The sequence below is a fragment of the Phacochoerus africanus genome, chromosome 13, assembly GCF_016906955.1.
Source record: "Phacochoerus africanus isolate WHEZ1 chromosome 13, ROS_Pafr_v1, whole genome shotgun sequence".
In the NCBI taxonomy this organism is placed as follows: domain Eukaryota; kingdom Metazoa; phylum Chordata; class Mammalia; order Artiodactyla; family Suidae; genus Phacochoerus; species Phacochoerus africanus.
Window position 1 is genome coordinate 44,957,236 of NC_062556.1, and position 25,999 is coordinate 44,983,234.

Consider the following 25,999-nt stretch of genomic DNA (forward strand, 5'->3'; position numbering starts at 1 on the left):
TTCATTTATTAAAGATTTATTTTGACACATAGATTACCACTCTCTTCTGTTTTCAGAGTGCAAGAGACAAAAGATTTAAATGATGGCTAGGAATTCATTATATCTGAAGTAATTACCTTTTGGTTTATGTAGCTGCTGACTGTTTAAAATGTGCTTATTTAATTGCATCTTTGAATACATTTTTACTTCTTGTAGAAAACACTTAGATTTGATGTTATTTTGTCAAGTGATTTTTTTTTAAATGTGGATTTAAGGAATAATTGTAGTAGTTGTTTTAAAGGAGGGGAGTCCAAAATTAACAGTGATTTATGTGTGTGCCACATTTGAACCTATAAAATTTGCAATTAAAGTTTTTTTTAACACCCTGGATTTGAACAGTAAATAATATTAGCTTTCAGTCTGTGGTTTTATAAGTTCCACAGAATAGATTCCTTAAAAAACAATCACTTAAAGTTAAGAAAAGACTGAACTGTTTATGAATTCAGGAACTTAAATTCTAGTTCTGTCTCTGCCAGCTCTGGAATCCAGGAGAAATTATTTAACCCTCTAGGGGACTTAATGTTCTTGTCTTGGAAATAAGAAGATAGCAATAGATTATCTTCAGCATATCTTCCATCTCTAAAATTCTGTAGGTGTGAAATGCTCAGCTGCTGCTGTTTGCAAGCCAGAGGCTTGGGGGGAAAGACACCTCTTTATAAGTAAGAAAGGTCTAATAGTTGATAACTTTCCCCAGAACACTGTGTAATATAAATTTTTCAGTTCCTTTATATCAAACAGCAGAGAAATACAGAGTGAAACACTGAGTGTCTCTCCATTACCCCCTTCCATCCTGCTCGACGCTTTTCCCCTTTCATGTGACTCTCACGTTTCCATTCTCGAGACAAGCATCCCTGCAGAACAACTTCAGTTAACGTTTTCCTGGTTGAAGCCTCTTGTTTTATGTCTGTGTAATAAAGCAATTTTAACTGACTTTTCACAAAGTGAACACACCTGTTTTAACTACCACCCAGATCAAGAAATGGAAGCACCTTTCATTGCTGTTTTTCTCAAAATCTTTGGGAAAGTTCCGTGTATATGTTGTATAGAGGCTGTTGTTTCAACTGAGGCGTTTTATTTACAAATTTATGTTAATATTCTTTAATAAAGTTGATGACTTATCAATACTTAATTTTGAAAGTCACTTGTTCTGCATCCTGAGCAAGTTATTTTATTTTATTTTATTTTATTTTATTTTGGTCTTTTTAGGGCTGCACAGGCATCATACAGAAGCTCCCAGGCTAGGGGTAGAATTGGAGCTGTAGCTGCCAGCATACGCCACACCCATAGCAACATGGGATCTGTATACCACAGATCACAGGAACGCCAGATCCTTAACCCACTGAGAGAGGCCAGAGATCGAACGTGTGTCCTCATGGATGCCAGTCAGATTCGTTTCCACTGGGGCACAACAGGAACTCCCTGAGCAAGTTATTTTCAATGCCAGTACTGGAGTTCCCGTCGTGGTGCAGTGGTTAACGAATCTGACTAGGGACCATAAGGTTTTGGGTTCGATCCCTGGCCTTGCTCCGTGGGTTAAGGATCAGGTGTTGCTGTGAGCTGTGGTGTAGGTTGCAGACTCGTCTTGGATCCTGCTTTGCTGTGGCTGTGGTGTAGGCCGGCAGCTGTGGCTCCAATTCGACCCTAAGCCTGGGAACCTCCATATGCTGCAGGAGTGGCTCTAGAAAAGGCAAAAAGACAATAAATAAATAAATAAATACTAGTACTACGTAGTCCATTTATATTTCAACATTAGTTGACTCTCCAGGCACTTCCAGTGTAACTACTATGGAAGGGTTACTGCGTGTGCAGATATAAGGCAGGTCCTCAAGGAGCTCCAGGGTCTTAGGGGGGTGTGGGAAAAGCAAGGATTATAGGAAAGACAAAAAGCATGCAGTTCCAATAACATTTACTTTTTACAGGCTAGAGATAGCCCTCTATGATTTCCTCATATGAATAATTTAGGAGCTGGAAAAGCTGACATGAACCCTGGCAATCAAAATCAGCTCCATTTTCGATATGTGGAAAACTGGCAAAGAGTTGAAACCTTCTCAGTGACTTGGATTGTCCTTATTATCCCTGTGCAATTTTTTTTTTCTATATTCGAAAAGGAAATTGAGAATGTTAACGAAACCTATTTACTTTTTTTTTTTTCTCAAACCTATTGCCTTCTTATGTAGAAATTTTCTGTTGGAAAAGGCTGGTGATTGGAAATTTTGTGTCCTCTTTCTTTATGTTTGAAAAAATTAAGTTTTTTACTTCTTTAGTTTTAGTCCTCTTTTGCTCCTTCTTTTCCATAGACATTAATTATAAACCTTCTATTTGATAGGTAGTGTACTAGGAATTAGAATTATGGAAAACTTCCTTTAATGTCAGAGGCTGGTCATGGCTGCCCACGGCACACAAGATATGTTTTCTGACAGAGGTAAGAATTAGGTGCTGTGGAAAAATGTAAGACAGACATCTAACTCAGATTTGGGGCTTGGAGTCGTCCCACAGAAGTGAATACTGAGATCAAAACAGGAAGAGTACAAAGGAAGAATACAGCAAAGTCTTCTCTACTCTCTTTAGCCTTGGCCTTCAAGTTCTAATGGTAGAACAGTGTCATAGGTTTGGGTCATTTTCTTTTCTTTTTTTCCAAAGCTAGACCTTAATTTTATTTGCTAACAGTAAGTGAAACAGACTTTTTTTTTTTTTTCCAAAATATATAAGTGATATTTAAGGGGAAATTTTTCCATTGAAAAATCTTAAAAGATTTGGTAAGATATGTACATTCCTGTACTGAACTACTCTTTGTATTTGGTCATATGGTGTTTATGTTTAAAGAAGGCATATAAATTCACACACATATATACTATATTCTGCATAATAAGTAAACACATATGTGTCTTTTTTGTGGAATTGCTCTCTGCACAAGTTTATACCCCTTCTGTTTCAGGGCTGAGTGTTTGATGTCCTCTCTGGGCCTTAGATCTTGGTACTTGCACCCTCACATAAACCCTTACCTTTTGGGGCACTCATGTCACATAGCTACCCCACCCTGTAACCTTCTTCATTTGCAGACCACAGGGACATTGTTTTTTATTTAGTGTCATCCTTACTCTAGATTTAGTCTTTCGACCTTAGCTGCTGCCTGGGTTACTTCTTGTGATTCATCCACAACCTTGGCTTTGCTCTTGATTGATCTCATCTTGAGTGATTTCCTCTTCTCTACTTGAGCACTCAAGTTCAGGGCCCACATTCTGTTCCTTGTCACCCAGAACTGATTTACTCTTGAAGTTATCAATTCAGGTTTAATTTTTATTTTATTTTATTTCTTTTTAGGGCTGCACCAGTGACACATGGAAGTTCCCAGGCTAGGGGTTGAATTGGGGCTGTAGCTGCCAGCCTACACCACAGCCACAGCATCGCTGGATACCAGCCACATCTGCAGCCTACACCACAGCTCACGGCAATGCCGCATCCTTAACCCACTGAGAGAGACCAGGGTTAGAACCCACATCCTCATGGAACCTAGTTGGTTTCATTAACTGCTGAGCCACGACAGGAACTCCTGTCAAATCACTGAACTTCCTGTATTTCCACGTTTCTCAGTCATCTGCTTCCAACCTATCTTTAGCAGAATTTCTAATCTATATAATCTATTTTTTTTTGTCTCTTCCTTCCCTTTTCTTCCTGTTATCAGTCTTAAACCTCTCTTGTCTCTGATTCCCCCTTGTCTTTTTATCCAACATTCCTGATAAAATCTCAACTCTATTTTTCCACCTGAGCACACCTGGAGAAGATCACAGAGGCAATAACAAGGCTATTAGTTTGTTACCAACTTCAAATAGGCCCACAGAATTGTGTTGTCCTTTAGGGTTTTTTTTGTTGGTTTTTTTTTTTTTTTGTCTTTTTCCCATTCTCTTGGGCCACTCTTGCAGCATATGGAGGTTCCCAGGCTAGGGGTCGATTCGGATCTGTAGCCACCGGTCTGCGCCAGAGCCACAGCAAGGCGAGATGCAAGCCGTGTATGCAACCTACACCACAGCTCATGGCAACGCCGAATCCTTAACCCACGGAGCAAGGTCAGGGATAGAACCCACAACCTCATGGTTCCTAGTCAGATTCGTTAACCACTGAGTCACGACAGGAACTCCCCTGTCCTTTAGTTTTTTTAGCCCTCTCATTTTTCACAGTGGTTATTGTAGGCATTTACTTTCTTCACATCTCTGGCCTTCCACTCTTCTCCCTCTCAGCAGATGACTTGGTATTTCATTCCACGGAGAAAATAGAGTTCTCAGTTGAGAACTTCCACAATTTTTTGCCTCAAACATTTATATATTTACTCATTCTGTCTGTCTGTTTGTTCTTACTGCTTGTAGTGGGAAGAGGCTAGTTTTCAAGGAGTGGAAAATCATAGGCCTTTACAAACCAAGAGGGTAATACAATGTATGTGAAGCAGTAGAGTAAGGAGTGGTTTTTTTGGCTTGTAGGGAATTGATAAAAGCTGCCTGAGGATACTCAAATTCAAGTTTTTAACACCCTGTATCAGCTGGAGAAAAACCTGCTATGACGAACATGGCTGCTGGCCTAAGACTAAGTGTCCACAATGGAGAGGGAGCCCATCCCCAAGGCCTTCTTAGGGCCTTTACCCCCAACCCCCATCCCATTTCCCCCAGTATCAACCCCTCATTTGCTATTCTTTCCCATCAGTATTTGAACATTTTCAACCTTGCCCCATCTTTCAAAACCTTCGTTTTCCCGTATTCTCTTACCACTTTACTTTCTCCACTTTTAAACAAAAGAAATTGCCCACAATTTCGATGTTTGACAAGTTGGAGTCCTAACCATACTGTTCACGAGCTCTGAGACTTTTATCCTCCCCAAGCCTAGTTTTCACAGCTATAAAAATGAGGAGAATTCTTATGCCCAGTCATAAAGTTAAGTATTAAGTGAGAGAATGTATGTATAATGGCTCCCAAAAAGGACATACTGTGTTTTCAGATATATTTGCTTTAGTCCTTGGCAGTCTACCTTCTGTCCCTATCCCTGAATACTTGATGGGTTCGTTTGTGGTTTTTTTTCTTAGTGGTAGTTAGTACCACCAGCAGCCCAGTACCCTCAAAGCAGCTCTTCTGTGGCTGTCCCTGCCACACACGCCAGCTCACCCTCTTTTTCTGTGAATGCTCCCTCGGGTTCTGTGGGCTTTTTATTGTTTTCCTCACCCTGTAAACGTTTATATTCCTCAGGAGTCTGTCTGTCTTTGTGCAGTGGAGCTATCCGTTTAGCTCTTTCTCCCTGATAGCCAAAGCAAAGGCGAAGCACTGTGGTGATGGTAATTAATAGTTTATCATCATTTACTGTGTGGGGGTCATCTTTTAAGCACTATACATGTATTCCTTGATAATCTTCACAATGGCCCTGTGGGTGGATGAGGTAGATGAGGACAATGAAGTGCTGAGAAGGAAACCTGCTCAGTGTTCCTGCAGGTAACTCAATTCTAGACAGTTGAATTCTGGAACTTTCTGTCCTAACTATAACACTGTACACTCTTCCCAAATAGTTACACGATTAGTAGTGTTTAGAAGGGTCAAAGCATTCTTCACGGGAATTAAAGCCTCTTCTGGGACTTAGATTTGAAATGATGTAGGTGATGTTTCTTTGGGGAGGCGCCAGTGTCCTCAACCATGATCCTCTAATAAAGTACCATCGAGGAGCATTCCATTCTCATGGAGAATGTCGTTGTAGAAGAACATAGTATAGACCGAAGCAAAACACCCCCAACATAGTTTTTCCATTATTATATTTTTTAAACAGTCCTTTGATAAAAATTTGGGAGCTAACATTTCAAAGTCATGTTTCATAGTTTAAAAAGGACAAAAGCTCTGTCTTAATCACCTTCTTATCTACGGTGTCTAGCCCAGGACCAGTCACTAGAAATAGTTCATCCGGTATCTGGGGACTGCATATGACCACTCTGAGCTGGTCAGCTCCTTTAAGAAAGGATTACTTGGGACAGGACGCATTTCATGTAATAGGTTGCAGGGGGTGGAGTTAATGATCGCTTGCAAGATTTGATGCGCTCAGAGGTGGAGAAGAGTGGGAACTCCATCCCTGTGTCCTGCTTTTCCTCCCCATTCCCATATTCATTTATTCATTAATTTATTGACAAGTATTTATTTCATTCTTACTATATACCAATTACTGTATAAAGTGATGGAACTTGAATGGCAAATAAGACAAAATCCCTACCCTGAAGATGTTTATTCTCTGATAAGGTGTGTAGAAGACTAATTTGCTGGTACAGAGATCAGTACTCTGAAGGAGGCAAATATTCAGCTCCTCAGGCAGTGAGAACAGGTTGGAGGAAGTGTAGTGCCTTCAGAGGACCTCAGATCTTTATTAGGGTTGGAGGTGAAGTGTGAATGTGAAGAATGAGGCTTGTAGGAAGCAGGGCCAGGTGTGCTTTTAAGGTTTTCATTTCTACCTCATCCTTATCTCTGCAATCCCTTTCTACTGGTCTGATGAGTACAAGGAAGGCCAATGTAGAAATACATTCCCAAGTGCTGTAGGACTCCTTTTCTGCCAAAGACCACAACTGAAACAGCACGGTTAAGCTCTGCAGTAACTTTTTTTTTTTTTGTATTTTTAGGGCCTCGCCTGCAATATATGGAAGTTCCCAGGCTAGCAATGGAATCAGAACGGCAGCTGCTGGCCGACGCCGACGTCACAGCTGCAGCAACGTCGGATCCTTAACCCACTGAGTAAGGCCAGGGATAGAACCTGCGTTCTCATGGAAACTAGGCAGATTCGTGTCCGCTGGGCCATGACTGGAACTCCCTTCAGTAACTATTTTTCATTGTTAATGTTTGATATTCATGTGGCTTTTCATCTCTCTTGTGAACTCCTTAAGAACAGGGGCTGTGTTTTATTCATTTCTGTGTCTTTAGTACCTAATAGTAACTCAATAAATGTTGAAGATGTCATTTAACACTGGTAGTCATTTAATTGCTATTCTATTAACCAAGGCATAGCTCTGCTGTTTCTTCTACGAAAAACAGAGCTCATGTTTTATACAAATGAAATTACAAGCTACTCTTGTGAGTTTAAGATTACCCATCTTTGAGTAGTGAAAAATTACTGAATAGAAAAATTGAAGATTTTTTTAAATTAGAAAGTCACTCACAGCTTAACAGAAGAATTCAATACAGAATTTGGTCAAGTATATTTACTTTGAAATGCTTTATTATTGTTTTGATTTATAGACTTATGAGGAGGATCGCAGAAACTACTCTGAGCTTCAAATTAGATGTCAACGTTTGGCCTTAGAATTAGCAGACACAAAACAGTTAATTCAGCAAGGTGACTACCGTAAAGAAAACTATGATAAAGTCAAGAGGTAAGTAGTTAAGAGGGCCACAGCAGTTATTCTTATTTTTAGCATGCATCAGAGTCACTTGAAATTTTTTTTTTTTTTTGGTCTCTTTAGGGCCGCACCTGCTGCAAATGGAAGTTCACAGGTTAGGGGTCAGATCGGAGCTACAGCTGCTGGCCTATACCATAGCCACAGCAATGTGAAATCTGACCACATCGGCAACCTACACCACCACTCATGGCAATGCTGGATCCTTAACTCGATCGAGCCCAGGGATTGAACCCACATCCTCATAGATCCTAGTTGGATTCGTTACAGTTGAGCCACGACGGGAACTCCTTGAATTCTTACCATCAACATCATTAATTCTACTTTGTGTCTTCTTTTTCTGTCTCCATAGTCTTGCCTTTTGTAGAATATCATATGGTTGGAATCATACCATACAGAACCTTTTCAGATTGGCTTCTTTGACTTAGTAATATGCATTTAGGGTTCTTCCATGTCTTTTCATGGCTTGATAGCTCATTTGAATAATGAATAACATTCCAATGAATAATAATATTCCAATGAATAATAATATTTCATTAAATAGTGAATAATAAATATTCCATTGTTAAGATGGACCACAGTTTATCCACTCACCTACCCAAAAACAGACAACTCGGTTGCTTCCAAGTTTTGGCAATTAGGAATAAAGCTGCTATAAACATTCACGTGCTAGGTTTTATATGGACATAAATTTTCAACTCCTTTGGGTAAATGCCAAGGAACACGAGCATACTCACGTTGTAAGAGTATGTTTAGTTTTGTAAACTGTCTGTCAAACTGTCTGTCCCAACGTGTCTGTACCATTTTGCATTTCCACCACCAATGAATGAGAGTTTCTGTTGCTCCACACCCTTGCTAGTGTTTGTTATCAGTATTCTGGATTTCAGCTATTTTTATTTGTAGGTCTGCGGCAGTATCTCATTGTTTAAATTTGCATTTTTCTGATAACGTGATATGGAACACCTTTTCTTGTATTTATTTGCCATCTGTATGTCTTCTTAAGTTCTTTGGCTCATTTTTTAATTAGGTTGTTTGTTTTCTTACTGTTGAGTTTTAAGAGGTCTTTGTATATTTTGGACAACGGTCCTTTATCAGCTGTATCTTTGGCAAATATTTTCTCCCAGTCTGTGGCTTGTCTTTTTGCTCTCTTGACATATACCTTATTCTTTACTGCACAAAAGCATGTAGTTTTGACAGTTTGTTGGGTTTAGAGTGCATTTTAATATTGTTTTTTATTTTATTTCAAAGAAGCTTTGTTTTTTTAAAATGTAAAGCCTTAGAAAATAGGAACGACCCAGAGTGAAATACCATGTGTGTAAATATTTTCAAAATCTTTTTGATGATTTAATTTTATGTAATTTTGATATTTTCATTTTATGGAATCAGTTTAAATACATTGCAGTTTTATCTGAAGTTTTCCCAGCTATTCCTTTTTGACAAAAGGCACACATACTTTCAAAATAACACTTTCTGAGGATATGGTTCCCATTGTGTTGCTACTAGGTAGCTATGGCAAATAATTTTCCTTTTGTTGGAATATACTTTTCTTTTGTTGTACATTAATGAACCACTACTTTGCTGTATGTCCTAGATAAATCTCTTTTATTATTCTAAAAATTTTTTTTTATCTGTGAGGTGTTGCTAATTGCTGCACTATATAAATTAAGATCAAAGTAATATTTGTGAAATTCTTTGTGTGTGTGTGTGTGTGTGTGTATGGGGTGGGGGGAGATTATTCTAATTGTTTACTGCTGTAACTATCTGCACCTAAAATAATTCTTTTTTTTTTGTCTTTTTGGCTTTTCTAGGGCTGCTCCCACGGCATGTGGAGGTTCCCAGGCTTGGGGTTTAATTGGAGCTGTGGCCGCTGGCCTACACCAGAGCCACAGCAACGTGGGATCCTAGCCATGTGTGCAACCTACACCACAGCTCACAGCAACGCCAGATCCTTAACCCACCGAGCAAGGCCAGGGATCGAACCGGCAACCTCATGGTTCCTAGTCAGATTCGTTTCGCTGCGCCATGACAGGAACTCCAGCACCTAAAATAATTCTTGAACTGCAGTGGGAACTCAGGGAGTGTTTGGTGTTTGTTAAATGAATGAATCCTTTATAAACTGTATAACGCATGAGTAAATTTACAAGTATTTGGGGATATAACATTAGTAGTCCTAATCCCAACATGACTGACATGCAGCATGTATTATTATGTATGTATCATGTCAAAATCTAGTGATTATTGTAGCTTAAAATCCATGAGAGCTCTACTCTTGGGCTCTTGAATATAGCCAGATTTCAAAAGAATCATTTCAAAATAAAGCAGATTGTGAAGGTAAGATGATACTTTGAGTTGGTGTCTTGATGTTCTCTCTGCCACTACAAATCTGTAGCAATAATTGGTACAAGAGAAAACTAAAGGGCATAGTCATCGGAATAGTCCAGGGTGGCCATGAATGCAGGCCAGACTGTGTCACGAGTTGGTAATTATGATCTAAGTGATGAAAGCGGGGGGGGGGGGGGGGGGGGGGGGGGGGGGGGAAAGGAGGTGTCTCATTTGATCATTCCTATTTATATATGTTTTATTTTCATAATGAAAACCTAGGAAATAAAAACATAGTCCTGATCAAAAACATAATAAGCATCATCATGTGCTAGAAATGGAAAAGAAGAATAACAAAGCAAGAGTGGCTCAAACTGTGAATCCTTGACTCAATAGAAAGAACGGATTTTAAAAAATGGCCTGGTGGAGTTCCCACTGTGCCACAGCGGATTAAGAATCAGACTTCAGCGGTTTCGTTCGCTGCTGAGGCATGGGTTTGATCCCTGACCTGGCACGATGGCTTAAAGGATCCAGTGTTTCCACAGCTGCAGTGTAGTTGCATCTATGGCTCAGATTTGATCTCTGGCCCAGGACCTTCCACATGCCACAGGTGCAGCCATAAAAAAATAAAATAAAAATTAAAAATACTCTGTTCACAAAAATAGAAGATAAACTGGGGGAAAATCACTTTTATATCCTTGATAAATTCTAAAAAATGTACAAAAGAAAACAGGTATATGGATGTTATTAGAAGGAATCGAACTGCTTTTCAACAGCAGCATGGAAAATAAATTGATTTCTTTCTTTTTTTCTTTTTAGGGCTATGCTCCCGGCATATGGGAGCTCCCAGGCTAGGGGTCCAATTGGAGCTGTAGCTGCTGGCCTACGCCAGAGCCACAGCAATGCCAAATCCGAGCCGCATCTGTGACTTACACCACAGCTCACGGCAACGCTGGATCTTTAACCCACTGAGTGAGACCAGGGATCAAACCTGCAACAACATGGTTCCTAGTTGGATTCATTTCTGCTGAGCCACAGCGGGAACTCCTAAGTTGATTTAATTCTATAATGTAACTCTGTGTAATAATTAAAAGCATTAAATTAGATCTGAATGTATCTACATGGATAGATTTTTAAAAGCAAAATGTATACTCCCTTGTTAGCAACATGGCTGGACCTGGAAATTATCATGCTAAGTGAAGTCAGTCAGACAGTGAGACACCAACATCAAATGCTCTCACTTACATGCAGAATCTAAAAAAAAAGCACACAGTGAACTTTGCAGAACAGATACTGACTCACAGACTTTGAAAAACTTATGGTTTCCAAATGAGACAGGTTGGGGGGTTGGGGGATGCACTGGGGGTTTGGGAAGGAAATGCTATAAAATTGGGTTGTGATGATCATTGTACAACTATAAATGTAATAAATTCATTGAGTAATATAAAAAAAACACAAAATGCACATGCCCATCTTTTTTTTTTTAAAAAAAAAAAAAGCCATTCCTTACTTTCTGGCATATCATAAAGTTCTCAGGTTAGGAAATTCCCATTGTGACTCAGCAGTAACGAGCCCAACTAGTAACCATGAGTATGTGGGTTCGATCCCTTGCCTCACTCAGTGGGTTAAGGATTCATTGTGTCCATGAGTGATGGTATAGGTTGCAGACGCAGCTCAGATCCCGCGTTGCTGTGGCTGTGGTGTAGGCTGGCAGCTATAGCTCCGATTCTGCCCCTAGCCAGGGAACTTCCATATGCTGCAGGCGCAGCCCTAAAAAGCAAAAAAAAAAAAAAAAGTTCTCAGGTTTATTTTCTAATTTCATTGCCTCAGCATCTTGGTTCCTTTTAGTGGTGAATGCTATTCAGAAATTAAGGTTTGGATGCTGGTCATTGCTGCACTGATCATTGTTCTTAGGCCCTTTCAGTAGGCAGAGGTGATGGAGAGGGAAGTGAGAAGATGGTTTAACACGCTCTGGGTGAGATCATACCAGTACCTCTCATTTCACTTCAGCTCTACAATAGCTAGTGTGACAGGGCTCTGACTGGCCAAATATTTACAACCTAAATATTAAAATGAATATTAACAATAATGAGTTATAATCCATTAAATAGAATAATGTTCTATTTTTAAAAAAAAATTTCATGCAAATATAGGCGAATGCTAACTGTTGTCAATTGTGAATAGCAAGTTTATGGGTGTTTTGCTGCGTCATTCTTTATAATCATTATTTTACCTAAAAAAAAAAATCATAGCAAAGGGAGCGTGATCATTACCTTGTGAGAATAAAAACATTTGCATGTAAAAGCATAAAATACTTAAAGTAATATATACTGAAGTATTACTACCGATAGTCATCTTTCATTAGTGAGTTTATGGGAGATTGTTATTTTTTAACTTGTGCCTTGCTCAAGTATAAACATAATATTTTGTTAAGCAGAAGAAAAGAGTCTTTCTAAATGGGTTATTGAAAATCTAATGAAAAGAAAAACAATTCTTAATAACTCTCTCCATGGAAACGTCAGGTGAGTAGATGAACTAAAATGCATAGGAACTGATTCTGACTGGAGAGAATAAGTCAAGAATTAGTAAATCTGTTTCTCTGCTCATTTTTTAAGATACGTGTTTGTAGTTTGGTCCAGTTCTTGGTTCTGCTATGTGAGGGCAAGAGCTGGTCTGAAAATGGAAATTAGAATCTCTAGGTAATCATAAATAATTTGTGAATGAAATAGTCACAGGAATGTCTGCCTGTGTATCTGCTGTGCAAACGGAATGATGAGTTAGGATTTTTTGACCCTAACTGAACTGAAAGCCTAGAGCCATGTTTGAATTCTTTAAAATTTTGGCCTTAAGATTACATTGAAGATGATTAGTGAGAAGATACCAGAATGTACCTTAGAAAGTTTTATTATTTACTTTGCTGGTTAGTGTAGTTTACATACTTATTTTTTAAAGGTAATAAATTCATGTTTGTGTAACTGAACAAGGTCTTGAACAGAGAGTCCCTCCTAAACTTGAAAAGCAGATACTTTGTTGTTCATAGAATGACACTGAGGTCCCACTGCTGATATCTCTGATCAGTTTCCTGAAATGTAATCAGTCCTTTTTAACTGTTCATTACAAAAAGAGATGTAAATTCTATGTATGAATTTTATTTTAGTAAAAATAAGTAAATAAATGTGTTTGAATTTTATAGTGAGCGTGATGCACTTGAACAGGAAGCAGTTGAATTAAGGAGAAAACATGAAATACTGGAAGCCTCTCACATATCTCAAGCTAAAGAAAGAAGTGAATTATCAAAAGAGGTAAGCTGATAGTCACTTGTATTTTATTGTTCAGTGCTTGTGGACAAAGCCCAGGGCAGATTTGTGAGAGGGCCTTTTTTTTTCCTTTTTGATTTAGTTGGTAGAAAGAAGGGACTTTTTTAGTAGCTCTGTTTGGGTGAAACACTTGAAGGTAAGAGTTAGCCTGCTTTATGTTATGCAAAAGCACAATTGGAAGAAAACATAGTAATAAGCATTGAAAATGAAGATGCCGTTGCTCTGGACACTAATCTCTGTGTGCAGGTAACCACCCTACAGCAGACTGTCACTCTGCTGCAAAAGGACAAAGAATATCTCAACCGCCAAAACATGGAGCTCAGTGTTCGTTGCGCGCACGAGGAGGATCGTCTTGAAAGACTTCAGGCTCAACTTGAAGAAACCAAAAAGGCTAGAGAAGAGATGTATGAAAAATATGTAACATCCAGGTAAGATTTACCTTGTTTTCCGTAGGTGTAGATAATACCAGCTTCTTTGAAGTAACTCTTGGCTTTGGGGAAGAATAGTGATTTTTTTCTGAAAGTCTATAAGAGGATGTTAGGATAATCGTTCATTTTGTTTCCTCATGGGATACTCATTCTAATTGATTTTTTTCTTAAGACAGTATATTTTTTTCAACAACCAAAAGCCTGTGGTAAGGATATATATACTATAACTATTTTTATTTATTTTTTTCCTACTTTTTTAAATTTATTTTTTCTTAGGATATAAGCTTTTTAATTCCCAGTGACTAAGATCTCTATATAAGTATTTTATGAAAGTAAGTATATAAATATCTCTATAGAAGTATATTTTTGAAGAAAATGTAATCATGTGGAGCCTGACTAAGCTGACCTTTTCCTGACTGTGTGAAAGATACAAGAAGAATGACGAGACAGCATTGCAGATTGGTTTAAGATACAGGCTTTTCTGGAATCAGACTCCTGCATTTCAATCCTATCTTCTCTCTTCAACTAGATGTATAAGTTACTCGAGTTCCTTTATATTAATAGTCCTTATAATCCTAGAATTCCTTTTTTTTTTGTCTTTTTGCCATTTCTTGGGCCGCTCCCGCGGCATATGGAGGTTCCCAGGCTAGGGGTTTATTCGGAGCCATAGCCGCTGGCCTACACCAGAGCCACAGCAATGCAGGATCCAAGCCATGTCTGCAGCCTACACCACAGCTCACAGCAATGCCAGATCCTTAACCCACCAAGCAAGGGCAGGGATTGAACCCACAACCTCATGGTTCCTAGTCAGATTCGTTAACCACTGCGCCACAACAGGAACTCCTAGAATTACTTTTTTTTAATCAGCATTTCAAAAACTAAAAACAAATTCTAAATTTTATGTTTTAAGACTTTACACATTCATAACTTTTTCCCCAGCTTTTGGTATTTATCGTTCGTTTGTGTTTCTGCTGATATCCTGTGTAGCTTTTGACTTTGCTAAGAGATCACAGTGGCTGTTGTACTTAGGAGGAAAGACTGTGTAAAGAGTCCGTCAGGGCCGTTTTTTTTTTTAAAGATTATTTGTCTCCCAATATGCACCACACGAGATTATTATTTCTAAATGAAGGACATTCTGTAACACGTTAGTTCTCAAGTCTCCAATCATGTGCATTAAAAACTATTAGCAAGGAGTTTCCACTGTGATGCAGTGGAGGTAGGCACTGGTTTGATCCCCAGCCTAGAGCAGTGGGTTAAGGATGGAGCGTTGCTGTGGTCGTGGTTCCAGCTCAGATTTGATCCCTGGCCCAGAAACTTCCATGTGCCACTGAGGCGGCCAGAAAAAGAAAAAGAGAAAAAAAAAAAACCAATTAGTAAAATATTTTTAAAGATGAGTAATTATACAACATGAACTAACATTTTATGTAGTAAGGAAGGCTTTAGGGCAATATGCATAAAAAGAAATCTTAGGTGGAACTAGTTTGGAACAATATCTTTAGGAATTATAAAATTTTACATCTAATACTATGTTTTTCAAGTAACCTTGCTTATAGAGCATTTTGACAAAAGATAATAAAAGCATACATAAAGGGCAAAAACGTATTTCTCTTGCAAAAAAAAAAAAAATCATGTGTATTCCTTTTGACTCCTTGCAGAGACCATTATAAAACAGAATATGAAAATAAACTACGTGATGAACTGGAGCAAATCAGACTGAAAACTAATCAAGAAATTGATCAACTTCGAAGTGCCTCTAGGGAAATGTATGAACGAGAAAACAGGTAAAAGAAGAAAAGTAGGAAATTTATATGATATTTTATTACTCTTTGAAGGTTTTAGTTTTATCAAAATTAAACTTTAGTCCATGACATAATGTCTTTTTTAATGAATTAAAGAAATTTGTCATAAATCTAAATCAAATAGAACATTAAAGTTCTAAAATCCTTTGCTAACGAGTTCAGAACTGGGTTTATCAGATGTTAGGCCTCTTTACTCTGGTATTCCCATTATCTTTTCATTACCCTGTTAACTTGTCCTTTTACCTCTACCTTAGTTCAGATTAAGGACAGAGATGAAAAGGAAATTAGAAAGTACTAACAGATAACAGTGGTTCTTCCTATAACATGCTAGTGATTTCTCCAGGAAATTTTTAAAAACTACAATAATAAGGCATTCCCGTCATGGCTCAGCAGAAATGAATCTGACTAGCATCCATGAGGTTTGAGACCCGGCCTTGCTCAGTGGGTTAAGGATCCGGCATTGCCATGAGCTATGATGCAGGTCACAGATGCTGCTGCGATCCTGCGTTGCTGTGGCTGTGGCATAGCCAGCGGCCATAGCTCCGACAAGACCCCTAGCTGGGGAACCTCCACATGCCACAGGTGTGGCCCTAAGAAGGCAAAAAATTAAAAAATTAAAAAAATAATAATAATACGAAATACTGTTTATGTCTCATTTAGCTGTTGGCCCTAAAAGACCAGATAATCTTTAAGAAGGATCATTTTCATTCATGCAGTTACTTTTAGGTCAATGTTTATTAGGTTTCCTTAGTGATTTCCAGTAATAAGGGGAAAATGAATGGAACTTATTTCAACAGCAGTTATCTTTATATACCAGGATTATGGTTCATATGGTTTGTCGTAGTTTATATTTTAGAGGGAAAATGATTTTGAAATTGATTTAATTATTATACTTGTTTATCAGCACTGATTTGAGTATATGATATTTTGATCTTTGCCAACAATCAAGACTTTAAATCAGACTAAGGTTGATATTAGAGAAGTTTATATCTGAGCTCTCAGAGCAATAAATTCACTTACTTAGTAAATATTTATTGAGGCCCACCATGTCCTAGATACATGTCAGATGCCAAAGATAAAGTGGTGACCTTGGCCTTCACAAAGGTGGTAGTCTAATAGAACATAGACAAATAGAGAACTACTGATCATAGTGCGTGGTAATGAAGAAAATGGCAGGATACACAGGATGCGACCACATAGCCTTAGGTGTATCTAATGAAGCCCTGGGAGGAACTGGCAAAGAGTACATGGGGGGAGAAATACACATGCTAACACTTGCATGATGACTATCAGTGATGGCGGGGGGGCGAATTAGGGGAATTAATGCATACCCTGGAGACCAGACAAAATAAAATTTTTTGAGCAAACTGAAAATGATTTAGTATGGTTAGACCATAGACCAAGAAGCAGGGAGTTTTAAGAAATGAAACAGAAGGAAAAACAGGCCCAAATCATGCATTTGAACCATTGTCTAGGACCATGAACAATTGAAAGATTTTAGGAATATGCTTGGTATGATCTGACTTTATATGAAAAGATCATTCTGCAACATGGAGGATACACTGGCAGAGTATAAGGCTGTAGAAAAAGAAGCCACTCTTAGAGGTTGTTTCCGTGATCAAGAAGAGAAGTGGTGGCGTTCCTGTTGTGACTTAGTGGTAACGAATCTGACTGGTATCCGTGAGGACATGGGTTTGATCCCTGGCCTTGCTCAGTGGGTTAAGGATCTGGCATTGCCGTGAGCTGTGGTGTAGGTCACAGACCAGCTCAGATCCCACACTGCTGTGGCTGTGGTGTAGGCCACCAGCTCAGATTTAATCCCTAGCCTGGGAATTTTCATGTGCCATGGGTGCGGCCCTAAAAAGCAAAAAAAAAAAAAAAAAATAGAAAGGAAGGAAGGAAAGATGAGAAGTGATAAAGGAACTGGATTAGTAGCAAAGAGATGGAGAGAAGTGGGCCAGATTGGAAGCTTACTTAAGAGGTAGAGAACTAACAGGCTACAGCGAGTAGATTGGACTGTGGAGTGAGAAGTAGTTAAGGATGTCACCAGGTTTCTTGATTGGGCAGCTTCGTGGATGATGATGCAGTTTTTTAAAAACATTATAGAAAAAGACATGGCTTTAATTGGAAACATGGTAAATTTAGTTTAGTTTCTGTGACATGCAGCAGAAAAGTTGACTCTTTAAGGTCTGAATCTCGGGAGAAAGACCTGGATGTGAGCTAGACCTGTAGCATAGGTGATACTACTCTTCTATTTTACAATTAAGTACCTGTAGTCCTGTGGCTCAATTCTGTTATGGATTTTATAATAAACCTTTTTTCTGGCTGACTTAACCTTAAGATTTATGGGGTTGTTTCTTTGATAATATGCATGATTACTTCCAAACAATCCACATAGCCATATAGATTTTGGTATGTAATCATTTTGAGAATGTGCAGATTTTTTAGTTTTTGTTGCTTTTTTTTTTTTTTAAGAAAATTCTTTAAAATGCCTCCCATGGTAACATAAGTTGATATAAATGAGTGCCTGTTCTTTAAGACGGCTGGTAGAGGTAGATTGGGAAACAGACTATAGAGCCATTTCTGGAAGCAGAAAAGCCGAAAGCAGGTTTACTTTTCCTCTGTGCTGTTCTAACTCCGGAGCCACATCAAAATGTATTTCACCTAAATCAACTATACTTCAGTAAAACTTTAAAAAATGGAAAAGAAAAATGTATACCACCATATCAGGGGATTCCTAGTATTGGGGCCACTTCCCTGGAAACCTCAGCCAGCCGCAGTACCAGACTGACCTTGTAGATGGTGAAGCTAGAGTGGACAGTTGCCACCAGGTGGTGCCAAAGTGCAGCCCAGGCTCAGAGATTTCAGTTGCACAGGACTCCTAGCCAGGTAGTATAGGCTTACCTTTATTGTTTTACTAACCTCACAATAATCCAACCCTGTATTTCATGTGGCTGAATCTTTTTGTGTCCCAGTTTCCTCATTCTGACAGGATTTAACTGTAGTTAGACTTTATGTCTCACTGGTCTTTCACAAGGTAAAAATAAATTGTACATTATTTCTTTTGAAAGGGAACTCCTCTTACAACTTAAAATAACTAAGGAGAAGATTTTAGTATTCCTTGTTATGAAACATGAAATGCATAAAACACAAGTTTACACATTTGGAAATTTTTGTGTCTGAGCAAATTAATCACTTGCTTTGAACTTAGATGTATAATTGTGTCATTACTTTTATTATATAAGCTGCACTGTTACAATATGAATTCAAATGGATAAACTTGCATATTGGTACTTAGTGTCCTTGCTTCTTGGCCAATAACATTTTTAAGAGAAAGTTAAATGATAAGATTATAGATATATGTTTTGTCTTTGGTTTGCTTTCTATACATTGGAGGATATTAAGAGAGTGCCTTTTTAAAGGCAAGTATAAGACATGACACCACGAAAACTCCTAGAAGAGAACAAAGGCAAAACATTCTCTGATGTAAATCATAGCACTGTTTTCTTAGGTTAGTCTCCCAAGGCAATAGAAATAAAAGCAGAAGTAAACAAATGGGACCTAATCAAAAGTATAGGCTTTTGCAACAAAGGAAACCGTGAACAAAACAAAGAAACAGCCTGTGGAATGGGAGAAAACATCTGCAAATGATGCAACCAACAACGACTTAATCTCCAAAACATACAAGCAGGTCATACAGCTCAAACACAAAAAACAAACTGCCCAATCAAAAAATAGGCTTAAGACCTAAGTAGGCATTTCTCCCAAGAAGACATACAGATGGCCAGTAGGCACTTGAAAAGATGCTCACCATTGCTAATTATAAAAGAAATGCAAAGTAAAACTACAATGAGGTATTACCTCACACCGGTCTGAATGGCCATCATTAAAAAGTCTACAAACGGGAGTTCCCTGGTAGCCTAGTTGTTAAGGATTCAGCGTTGTCACTGCTGTGGCTCAATACCCTGCCCTGGGAACTTCTGCCTGCCATGAGTTTGGCCAAAAAAAAAAAAAAAAGTCTACAAATAACAAGTGCTAGAGAGAGTGTGTGAAGAAAAAGGAACCTTCATAGAATGTAAGTTGGTGCAGCCACTATGAAAAACAGTATGGAGACTCCTTAAAAAACTAAAAATAGATTTGCCATATGATCCAGCAGTCCCACGACTGGACATATATATCATCTGGAGAAAACTCTTAACTTGAAAAGATACATACACCCCAGCGTTCAGTGCAGCACTATCCACAATAGCCAAGACATGGAAGCAACCTAAATGTTCATCTGCAGAGAAATGGATAAAGAGTATGTGGTGTGTGTGTGTGAGTGTGTGTATACATATATACATACACCATACCCACAATGGAATAATGAGTTCTGTTGTAGTTCAGTGGTTTTGAAACCAACTAGTATCCACAAGGACGCAGGTTCAATCCCTGGCGTCACTTATTGGGTTTCATATGTGGCATTGCTGTGAGCTGTGGTGTAGGTCTCAGATGTAGTTTGGATCCTGCGTTGCTGTGGCTGTGGCTAGGTTGGCAGCTGCAGCTCCAGCTCCAGTTCCATCAGAGCTCTGATCCCTAGCCTAGGAATTTCCATATGCCGTGGGTGCAGCCCTAAAAAGCCAAAAAAAAAATAAATAAATAAATAAGAATAAGAGAATACCATAGCAACATGGATGAACCTAGAGGTTATTCTAGGTTAAGTGAAGTAATTTGGGCAGAGAAAGACAAATAGCATGCTGTATCACTTGTATGTGAAATCTAAAAAAATAAAATAAGATAAATTTATTTACAAAACAGAAACAGACTCACAGACATAGAAAACAAACCTATAAGTACCAAAGGGGAAAGGGGGTGGGGAGGGGTAAATTGGAAGTTTGGGATTAGCATATACACACTACTGTATATAAAATAAAGAAAGAACAAGGATCTACTGTATAGCACAGGGAATTATATTCAATATCCTATAATAGACTGTAATGGAAGAGAAAAAAAATAATGTACTCAAGGATTGAGATTTAATAAAGTAATTCTTCTTCTTTTTTTTTTTTTTTTTGCTTTTTAGGGTTACACCCACAGCATATGGAAGTTCCCAGGCTGGAGGTTGAATTGGAGCTGCCCCTGCTGGCCTACACCACAGCCACAACAACTCAGGAGCTAAGCTTTGTCTGCGACTTACAGGTTATGATGTGTATGTATGCTCTGGCTCAGTTTGTGAGTTAGGTTTGGCTTTTTCTCTACTTTATAGTTTCTTTAAAACACTGCTTTGGAGCTTTGGGAAATAATGAGTGAAACTCACTTTGGCAGTGAAATTTATTATTTAAATAACTTTTTGCTTAGTAGGTATCATATGACTGAAATATATGGACTCTCTTGCACTTTTAGAAGCATTATTCCTCAAACAGAGAGTATGTTATGAAAGAGATTTGCAACAAAAGTCTAAACTTAAATTCTGGCTCTATTGCTTATTAGTGGAGAGTGAATATGTCACTTAATATCGCTGAAGTTAATTTTCTCTTTTGTGGAATGAACTGATAACTATTTAACAGGGTAACCTGGAAGGTCTAAGTAAGATAATACATGTAAAAAAGGACATCATAGGAGTTCCTGTTGTGGCTCAGCTGTAACAAACATGACTAGTATCCATGAGGACTCAAGTTTGATCCCTGGCCTCTCTCAGTGGGTTAAGGATCCAGCATTGCTTTAAGCTCTGGTGTAGGTCGCAGGCATGGCTTAGATACTTCATTGCTGTTCCTGTGGCTGTGGTGTAGACTGACAGCTGGAGCTCCTACTTGACTTGTAGCCTGGGAAGTTCCATACACCACAGGTGCAGCCCTAAAAAGAAAAAAAGAAAAAAAATTACATCACAAATTGTAAAGCTGTATATAAATAATAGTTATTTAGATGCTTTTTGCCTATGTGAAATACTTTTAAAAATTCTTTTATTCCTTGTGTTGACAATATAAGTAAAATAAGCATTATATAAAAGTCAGTGGGAGGGTTCCCATCGTGGCTCAGTGGAAACGAATCTGACTAGTATCCATGAGGACGTAGGTTTGATCCCTGGCCTTGCTCAGTGGGTTTAAGTATCTGGTGTTGCCATGAGCTGTGGTGTTGCCATTAGCTATGGCTAACTTATTTGTTCTTTAGTAATACTGTGAAATAATGAAGGGGAGATAAATTCAGCTGCTTTTTTTAACTGCGACTTATGGAGGTTCCCAGGCTAGGGGTTGAATGGGAGCTGTAGCTGCTGGCCTCTGCCACAGCCACAGCAACGTGGGATCTGAGCCATGTCTGTGACCTATACCACAGCTCAAGGCAACCCTGGATCCTTAACCCACTGAGCAAGGCCAGACATAGAACCTGAGTCCTCATGGATATTAGTGATGTTCGTTTCTGCTGAGCCACAACAGGAATTCCTCAGCTGCTTTTTAAAGTCTTTCCAGAAAGTAAAACTTTACATGAGATAAGACTCATTATTATAAATAGTCTCAGAAAACAGAAAGAGCTATTCTCACAGTAGTAACTGTAAAAAAAAAAAAAAAGGGTAAGGATGAGTTTGTTATATTTATTATGCTCTTGATACTGCGTAGAATATGGAAATTGAGATTGCTCTACAGTTATTGAAAGAGGGATGGCAGTATGGAAAAGGAGATAAAAAATATACTTCTAGAAAATAATACAGTGTTGTAAATCAACTATACCCCAATAAGATTTTTAAAACATACATGCTTTTAATTGTAACAGTTAGTATTGCTTTAGTGATTTTATTTTCCCACCATGTCTATAAAAACTATCTTGACCACAATTTATCTTCATACTCAAGAAGAAACTTTACTGACATAAAGTTTGCATAGAATCTCAGAGTGATATTAAACACCTCTGAATCTTGAATCTAAGTTTATTTACTAAAGTTACTTGAGTGTATGTAATGCATTACAGTGGGCGAATTGGAACTAGTGTACAGAGGTTCATGATATATCCATTCATGATATAAGAGGTATATTTCCTCATTAGTGCTTAAACAAGATTCTTTCATTTATATCTTACCAGATAGCTGTCTAATTTTTAAAGCTCTTTTATGAAAAAACTTAAGAATATTCTATCTTGTCCTTTCAATTAGACTATTCTGATATATGGCTTTAAAAATAATTGTAAATGAAATTTCATTGTTAGATATATATATATATATGTGTGTATTTATTTTTAGGGCCACACCTGCGGCATATGGAAATTCCCAGGCTAGGGTTCACATTGAAGCTGCAGCTGCCAGCCTGCTCCACAGCTGCAGCAACATGAGATCCGAGCCACATCTGCAGCCTACACCGCATGCATCCGTGACCTATATGGCAGCTTGCAGCAGTGCTGGTTCCTTAACCCACTGAGCAAGGCCAGAGATCAAACGCACATCCTCATGGATACTAGTCAGATTTCTAACCCACTGAGCCACAACGGGAGCTCCATATTGTTAGCTATCTTTAATTGTCAACTATGTTCTTTATCCCTGTAGGGATTATCACATATGTTCACTGCTTAATTAATATTTAAGGAGTTCTCTTTGCGGCTCAGAGGTTAACAAACACAACTAGGATCCATGAGGATTTGGATTCAATCTCTGGCCTCTCAGTGGGTTGGGGATCTAGTGTTACTGTGAGCTGTGTTGTAGGTTGCAGACACGGCTTGGATCCTGTATTGCTGTGGCTGTGGTGTAGGCCAGCAGCTATAGCTGTGATTCAATCCCTAGCCTGGGAACTTCCATATGCCGTGGGTGTGGCCCTAAAAAGCAAAAAAATAAATAATAATAATATTTAAGAATTTCATGGTGTATAGAGTGTTCCAGATATGAAGCAAGGTGAGTTCAGGTTATAGAAAAACTTAGATTTTCCTGCATGGTACCTACAGTTCATAGGGTGGTAAGGGAAGTTAGTAAGGGTAGGGTCAGATTTTTCTTAAATCCTGTTGTCAGAGAATTTTTGGAAACTTTATAATAAAGGAGTGACTTTTGTATCTGTGGTTGCAGTGTGAGGTGAATTACGGTTGAAAAGGACATGGAGAAAGAAAGATTGGTTAGAGGAGTTTAAGTGAAGATGAGAAATGGAAAGCAAGAATAAGCCAAATTTAAAGAATATTTAGGTAGTGGAAGTGAAAAGACCTAGTGATTGACAGGAAGCGGACAAGAATGACTCCAGCTCTTCTACTTTATTGGAGAGATGGATGGTTAAGCATGGCCATTAATCCAAGGTTGCAGAAAAGTTGGAAAAAGGAAAATAACAGTTAATTCCTGATGTTTTATGGATATAGCAGCTCTGACCAAGCACCGAAGTACTTGTCTAAGATCACATTGTTTCTTTATTGTTCATTAAGAACATTTTTATTTTATCATTATTTTATTTTTCAATTAAAGTAACATTGATTTGTAGCATACCACAATAGCAGCCAGAGCCACAGCAGTGGCAGTGCTCCATCCTCAAGCCACTATACCACAAGGGAATGCCTAGATTTCATCTTTTTTATTGCTGAGTAGTATTCCAGTGTGTGTGTGTGTACCATACTTTTTTTTTTTGGTCTTTTTGCTATTTCTTTGGGCCGCTCCCGCAGCATATGGAGGTTCCCAGGCTAGGAGTCGAATCGGAGCTGCAGCCACTGGCCTACGCCAGAGCCACAGCAACGCGGGATCCAAGCCGCGTCTGCAACCTACACCACAGCCCACGGCAATGCCGGATCCTTAACCCACCAAGCAAGGGCAGGGACCGAACCCGCAACCTCGTGGTTCCTAGTCGGATTCGTTAACCACTGCGCCACGACGGGAACTCCTACCATACTTTCTTTATCTGTTTATCTGTTGATGGACTTAGATTGTTGCCATTTCTTGGGTATTGTGAATAATTCCACAATGAACATGGAGGGCGCACATTTAGATTAACCTTTTCAGATTAGTCTTTTCCTATTTTTGGAGTATATGCACACAAGTATATATACACAAAAGTAGGATAGCTGGATCGTATGGTAGTTCTTAATTTTGGGGGGAATCTTCATACTCTCTTCCTTAGTGGCTGTACCAATTTTTATATGAGGATTCTCTTTTCCACATCCTCTTCAACACTTGTTATTTCTTGCCTTTTTGATAGTTACCATTCTGTCAGGCATAAGGTGATAGTTCCTTGTGGTTTTTATTTATATTTTCCTAATATTGATGATTTTGAATATCTTTTCATGTGCCTGTTGGTCATCTGTATGTCTTATTTAGAAAAACCTCTCTTAGGCTCCTCTGCCCATTTCTTTAATCAGGTTTTTTGTTGTTGAGTTGTTTGAGATCCTTGTATATTTTGTACATTAACCTCTTATTGTATGTATCATTTAAAAAACATCTTTTCTCATTCAGTAGGGTCATTGTTGTGTTATAGATGGTTTCCTTGGCTATGCAGAACCTTTTTAATTTGATACGATCCATTTGTTTACTTTTGCCTTTGTTTCACTTGCCTGAGAAGACGTAGCTGAAAAAATATTGCTAAGACTTTCGTCAAAGAGCATAGTGCCTATGTTTTCCTCTAAGAGCTTTATGGTTTCAGGTCTTATATTCATGTCTTCAGTCCATTTTGAGTAAATTTTGTGTATGGTGTGAGATTGAGGTCTAGTTTCCTTTTTTTTTTTTTGCCTGTGGCTGTCCAGTTTTCCCAACACCATTTGTTAAAGATACTATTCTTTTTCCACTGTATGTTCTTGCTCCTCTGTTGTAAATTAATTTTCCATATGTGTGGGTTTATTTCTGGGCTCTCTCTTCTGTTCCATTAATACAAGTATCTGTTTTGCTGCTAGTATCATGCTGTTTTGATCACTGTGGTTTTGTAAGATAGTTCGAAAGCAGGGAGTATATGTCTGCAGCTTTGTTCCTTTTTCTTAGGATTGCTTTGGCTATTTGGAGCCTTTTGTTGTTCTTTATAAATTTTAGAAATTTTTATTCTATTTCTGTGAAAAATATCCTTGGGATTTTGATAAGGACTGCATTGAATCTGTAATAAGGACATTTTAACAATGTTAATTCTTTCAGTCTGGGAGCACAAAGCATCTTTCCATTTATTTATCTTTCTCAATTTTTTTTTTAACAATAAGAGCATATAGTTTATAACTAGAAATCTTTCTCTACTGTGCCCCGGATATAACTCCCATCAGCCTTCAAAAGTCCTGAGGCAAGAAGGAGCCTAAGCTGCTGAAGCTTCTCTAGCAGTTTTCTTTGTTCTCCCCAGGGTACTTTTACAAATACTATCATTTTCTATTTATATAATAAAAAATATTAGGAAGCATTGCTCTAACTATTTCTCATCCTCTAAATGAATATCTTCATATTTTAAATGTGGATTTTCATATTAAAATTTTTATTGAAATATAATTGATTTATAATATTAGTTTCACAGCATAGGGATTTAATATGTTTATAGATTATAGTCCATTTAAGTTATTACAAAATAATGGCTATAATTCTCTGTGCTGTACAATATGTCTGTGTTGCTTACTTATTTTATACATAATAGTATATCTTTTAATCCCATACCCTATCTCACCTCTCCCCAAGATTTTCATATTTAGATAACATACTAACCATAGCTACTATTTATTGAGTATACATAAACAAATGTATCACATACATTGTAGAGAGAATTAAGTGGGACATCTTATGAGGTTGTAGGCATTAGTACCTGC

General features: G+C 38.1%; 1 protein-coding gene across 5 annotated transcripts in view; it reads left to right on the forward strand.

Annotated features, from left to right (window-relative positions):
* Window positions 1–25,999, forward strand: part of PIBF1 (progesterone immunomodulatory binding factor 1) — a 251,953-nt gene that overhangs the window by 48,729 nt on the left and 177,225 nt on the right. For all 5 annotated transcript variants that reach the window (XM_047756196.1, XM_047756197.1, XM_047756199.1 and 2 more), the window contains 4 exons: window positions 7,284–7,417; window positions 12,954–13,062; window positions 13,324–13,505; window positions 15,161–15,286. In XM_047756196.1, the coding sequence (XP_047612152.1) occupies window positions 7,284–7,417; window positions 12,954–13,062; window positions 13,324–13,505; window positions 15,161–15,286 (551 nt within the window). The remainder of the gene's footprint in view (window positions 1–7,283; window positions 7,418–12,953; window positions 13,063–13,323; window positions 13,506–15,160; window positions 15,287–25,999) is intronic.